This window comes from Euprymna scolopes, chromosome 37 (assembly GCF_053919585.1).
Source record: "Euprymna scolopes isolate OS-2025 chromosome 37, ASM5391958v1, whole genome shotgun sequence".
In the NCBI taxonomy this organism is placed as follows: Eukaryota; Metazoa; Mollusca; class Cephalopoda; order Sepiida; family Sepiolidae; genus Euprymna; species Euprymna scolopes.
In genome coordinates, this window is record NC_136518.1 from 569,649 (window position 1) to 575,648 (window position 6,000).

General features: G+C 32.2%; 1 protein-coding gene across 2 annotated transcripts in view; it reads right to left on the reverse strand.

Annotated features, from left to right (window-relative positions):
• LOC145261024 (uncharacterized) overlaps positions 1-4,636 on the reverse strand; it is a 49,065-nt gene extending 44,429 nt beyond the window's left edge. Inside the window, exon 1 of one of the 2 annotated variants that reach the window (XM_080119154.1) lies at positions 4,371-4,636. Coding sequence is in view for 1 of the 2 variants with exons in the window: in XM_080119153.1 (XP_079975279.1) it covers positions 4,371-4,422 (52 nt within the window). In the remaining variant the exon portion in view is untranslated. The remainder of the gene's footprint in view (positions 1-4,370) is intronic. The other variant, XM_080119153.1, reaches the window with a different exon arrangement.
• Positions 4,637-6,000: the final 1,364 nt, after the last annotated feature.

Below are 6,000 nucleotides of genomic sequence, written 5' to 3' on the forward strand. Positions count from 1 at the left end.
GAGCTTTACGTGTTGCGTATCCTAAGCTCCTCATGAATGGCATTTGCTGACTAAGCTTTACAAGGCAATGATTTGTCCCCACTTGGAATACGGATCCCTTGTGTTTGCCGGAGTTCCCTGTTCCCTCTAGAGTATATGATCTACTTGGATTAGATCTACTGTCTACTCGCAGGAATGTAACAGTTGCTTCTGTTGCCTATAGATTATTTCATGGTTTTTGACAATGCCTCTTGAGAAAGCCCGCATAAGATGGGCGAAACGTTGAGCCTCTAGGTCTCTCCTCCTCCATTTATAATTCATGTCGGATTTTATCTATTTTAATAATCTTATATATATATATATATATATATATATATATATATATATATATATATATATATATATATATATATATATATATATATATATATATATATATAATCTTGGAAGGTTTAGCCTGTTTAATCTATATTGATTTATGCATTTAACTAAAAAAAAAAAGTGATGCCGTAAAACTGGAATTTAATTTAATACTGCTGGAACCCTGTCACAATTTATTACAGTAAGCTCTAATAAAAGCTTTGAGAATTATTGTCATTTTACCACGCATTGCTGGCTCTTTCAGTGCGCAGATAGACTAACAATAATATGTAAACAAACACATATTGCTCTTTCTTACATTTTGAGAGTTCCGTCCGTGCAAGGATGAACTCTCAAAATGTAAACACAGCATTGGTTTTGGGAATGTAAATATGCACAAAATACCTATACGCTATTACTTCTCACAAAAAACAGCCCTGAAAAAAAATTTGGAGGTACCAATATTTAATTTACGATTTTTGAGCAATTATCGACCCTTTCAGGATGCAATATAATTTTTATTATTGCATTTACTACTCCTGTGGACGATTTGACTTAATGTTATATTTTTCACCGATTACCTAGACTGAAAAGCTGTTAGTTATCATATCCATATCGTTGTAGAACTGAATAAACGCTTACAAATAAGTTAAAACACCAAAATAGTATGCAGGTATGTTTTAAAGAAATTTTCATTGGATACAGAAACACTTATTTGTTATATATTTGTTTTTGTTTTTTTACCACTTTTACTTCCTGTCGAGAATTTTATTCAATTTTCTTTTTCTGGCCGCTTATTGAGACTGCACAGACGTTAACTTTGTTTTTTTATGTTTTTCTTCTAAATTTTTGCATTATGTCACAAAATTTTATAAAATTGCGACTTTTATAAGTTTTTGACTATGCTGAATAAGAAAAGCTCAAATTAAATTTTGCAGAGACAAGTAGTTTTCGAGATATAAAGACTTGTATCATGCACTGTAATTCACTGACCCCCATCTTTGTACGCGCGCAATAAACAAATCTATGTAAATTTTTACATTAAGTCCAACTCACCGTTCACATTCGAAAGCCGTTCTTAACATGAAATTACTCAACGAAAGGGAAAAAGTTGTAATTGTTTTCTTTTACATGCATGCGCATTACTAATTCCTCGGTTGTGAAAAAAATGGCTGTCAGAAATTACAATAACTTTACGTTGGATTTATCTCTCGAAAACTACTCGGCATTAATAGAAATATCATATTTAAGAGAATTTTACGACCGGACAATGCCGGGCAGCCTGCTAGTACTATATAAAAAATCACCCTGCACTCGCTGAATCAATTGCTTTCTCATATTCACAAAAGTCATAATGTTATTTCAGGAACCATCAATTGTTTAGCATGGTATACTGTTTTGGGGATTTAAAAACAAAACAATATATTAAATCCTTACTCCTCATCAGTGTTGATCAAACACTACCTCCGTTAAACAAAAGAACAAAAAGATGTTCCGGATATTAAATCTAGATTTCACTCCAGATTAATTAGGCTAACCTATTCGTGGATTGAGATTGTCGGACTGACTCCCTCATCTTGGTTGTTATTGTCACAACGTTTCGGCCGTTTTGCCCTCCGACCTACGTCAGGTGTTTTGTATCGAACTGGGGAACCGTTTGTTAGGAGTCTCGAACCCAACTCTTTATTATTATTATTACGGGGGTACCATGTTCGGACTCCAGCTGGGCTTTGGGACATAGTTGCTGATTCTCTGTTTTGAATGTTACCTTTTCACTACCTTCGTTCAGGATTGAACTCAGCACCTTTGGGTAACTGTAAACTTTGATACAACGTCTAGGACCACTCGGCCATATGTCACTAGGACAATTCTTAGTTGGTTTTTGTTAATGTTAAACCTATGTTGTTATTCAAGGTTTTCTCTCTCTATCAGAGGTGTCCAAATTGCATTCAGCTCTATGCTTGGTTTGCTCAGTAGGTTGTTATGTCCGAGCATGTGAGCTGTTTCTTTAAGTTTTCTCACTTTCCAGTGGGTCTCTCTGTTTATTATTATTATTATTATAACATCCGAAACATATGTAACCAAAGAGATAAAACGGTAATAAAAAAAATAAAACACATATTTGCTCTGCAATAGTATTGAACACTCTCTTCAGGTTTTTACTAATTACCAGTTTTACCATATATATATATATATATATATATATATATATATATATATATATATATATATATATATATATATATATATATATAGAAGTGATTTAGAAAGCTATCAAAATGCAAGGAATGGAATGTAGTCGGTGGTGTTGAGGAAGAAAGACGAAAACAAGTGACAATTTGCAAATATATAATATAGTTCCTCTACAAGAACCAGCATATATATATATATATATATATATATATATATATATATATATATATATATATATATATATATATATATATGCTGGTTCTTGTAGAGGAACTATATTATACACCTTTGAGTGTCACAGCTTGAAGATTTACATACATGTCTACAGCTATTACAACAATACTTGGATGCACGTGTATGTATGTTTTGTGTATATTTTCTTGATCAAATAAATAATAAAGAACACTATGAAATAAGATAATTTTTTTTCATTCGAAAGTCTTTTAATATTAAATTTGGTTATTTACTACATAAGGCTACAACCGTGAATTTTATTCATCGCTTTATTTGAAGAAAAAGATAAATTTCACGAAAAGAACAATTTTGATGATAATGGTGTTGATTTTTTTTTAAATTTAATCTGATTGAAAAAAAATTTCTTGAATTTCCTATCAAGAAAAAAATGCGTGTTTTAAAAATAGACAGAAAATGGTATGAATAAGGGGGATATATTAAAATAATTTCAGAGCAAATATTAAATTGTACATGTACACACACACACACACGCGCATATATATATATGAATATGTGTGTGTGTTATTTCGGTTCTTAGGGAAATAACCAGCAAACATGTATTTTATATATATATATATATGTTCATGGAATTCATGTTTAGGTTTAGGCACAGATAAAGAGTGGGGGAAATTATTGATAGTGGTTTCTACTAGACGGATGCTTTTCATGAAAGTTTAGCAAGAGGAACCATAGATTGGAACTCAGACTAGCACTTTCATGAAAATAACGATAGAGTAGAGACAGGCTCGCAACATCTCTTCTGTGCGAAAGAGTTTTCAGGGAAGAGAAAAGGGCATCCCCCAATAGGCTACGAAGTCTATTTTGAACTCTGCCACACAGGATGAGTATTTCTAGCAACTCCTGTCCATATGTGGCAACAGTACTCCATCCTAGAACGTACTTGACTCTTATATAGGCAGAGAATTGAATCAGCAGTGAGATAGCTACTGGATCGTTAGAATGATTCTATTATTTTCAATGGATATTTAAATGTAGAATATATATATATATATATATATATATATATATATATATATATATATATATATATAAGTGATGGGAAGATTCCAATATTTTTACCAATTCCGATACAATTACCAGTTCCGAACTAAATTTCCGATTCTGATACAATTACCGATTCCGATTCTTTATAAATCTCTAAATATTTAATCATAAAATTATTATTTTGTCCCGATTACGGTAAAAACACCACTTAAGTGTGCATATATTTTCTCAAATGTAAAAACACATTTGTGAGATGCGGTGATCTATAGATTTTAGTTTTACTGGAAGTTAAAATCAATAAATATTTATTATTTCATTAGTACTACAAGCAGTGGAAGATTTTTCTTAAACCAAAATCAAATAAAAAGAAAAGAGATAATTAAAGGAATCGTTGGCATCGGAAAATAGACACAATTTTTTCCGATTCCGATACCGATTCTGATACCGATTCTGATACTCCAGAATATTCCGATTTTATCCAATTCTCAATTTCGATTAATCGTCCCAACACTAATATATATATATATATATATATATATATATATATATATATATATATATTCTGTTAATGTATTTTTATAAAAATATAGTGTACATACCTGTTATTAATATAAGAAAAACGATGATACACTTCGATAAATTTCCTTTCATAATTGTAGTTTTTAATCAGATACAATAGACAACTTGTTCAAAAAATTAAGTGTGTATTTTCTTTTTGTGTTATTTTGTAAATGTGTTACTTCTGGTGTTCATTATTTACACGCTCTTAACGAAACAATAAGTCACGGCCGTAGAGAACGTTCGCCCAGGTGATGTGAGATGTGATTTAGTTATAATTCTCGTAAAGTAAGATTTGCTGCAATCTAATTTTATACTCTATTGCACCTTTTCTCTTTCTTTTTATACATATCATATTTCTAACAGATTCGTGTCTTATTCCTGCCCCCACTCTATTCAACTCTTTGTAATATATATATATATATATATATATATATATATATATATATATATATGTAGAGAGAGAGAGAGAGAGAGAGAGAGAGAAAAGGGGAGAGAAAGAGGGGGAGAGAGAAAAAGAGAGAGAGAAGAGAGAGAGAAGCGAGATAGAGAAACATATCTATGATGAACAGTAGTGGTGACAGGGAATCATCTTGGAAGATCCCTCTTTGTATTTTTATCTTAGTTATATATTGTGCATCAGCTGTCAGTTCATATCCCTCTTTATATATATATATATATATATATATATATATATATATATATATATGTCAGGTCGTGTCATATGCTACTGGTACCATGTAACCCAGTACTACCTGCCTCATGGTCGGGTCACCGGCGACTAAACTGGTTCTCCCACCAGACTTGTTTGGTGAGGATTAAAAACAAGACCTTCCAAAGGGTGAATGAACCCTTTTTCATGGTCAACGGCCAACTAGCACCGTGTGTGTTTGTGTGTATGTATGTGTGTGTTGGGGTGGAGAGTGCTCCCATAAGCCGTGGTGAAGGCAACCTTTCTAGGAGAAGCAAACCTCTGATTTAAAAAACCATAAATTGGAGATTAGTACCTACATTAAGCTGGTCTGCAGTTTAACGTTGCTGGCTATCTTGCTCTTGCTTGTTGCTGGATCTCAACATTTTGAACCGAGAGAGAGACTATACTGTCGTACAAAGCTAAGACTCTGTAACATCATCTGTGTATAGATACTCCCTCAGGCATTTGTCTATAAACATGGTCCTGTGGCAATAAATAGTTGTGATGCGTGGAGGCTTGAAATGCTGGAAGCATGTAATACTTGATCTGAATAACCGTCTTCAGTGTCATGCCTGCTTGAGCGTGTGAATTCACCAGTAGGACTAAAAAGAAAAATTTGGGGGGGCTCATTGACATTAAGTGTCTGAGGGAGTGGCACTCGTCTGACAAGACGTTGCAATCATCATATATATATATATATATATATATATATATATATACAAAAGAAAGAAAATTAAAACTGTAAGTTGAACTTTACAATCAAAATTTACTGTTCGACTGAATACTCCAAAAAACAATTTACAAAGTCCTTTTTCTGCGGAGTTTCAAAGAATGTTATTCTTGTTATTCTTCTCGGCAGAGGACATAAAGAAATCAGCAAATTATATTTGTAGCAATGGTAGAATTTGCTAGTTACGACATTAAGTGAAACCGCAATTTAGTGTAGTTATAAATTGCCAAAAAAAAAGTGAAAAAAT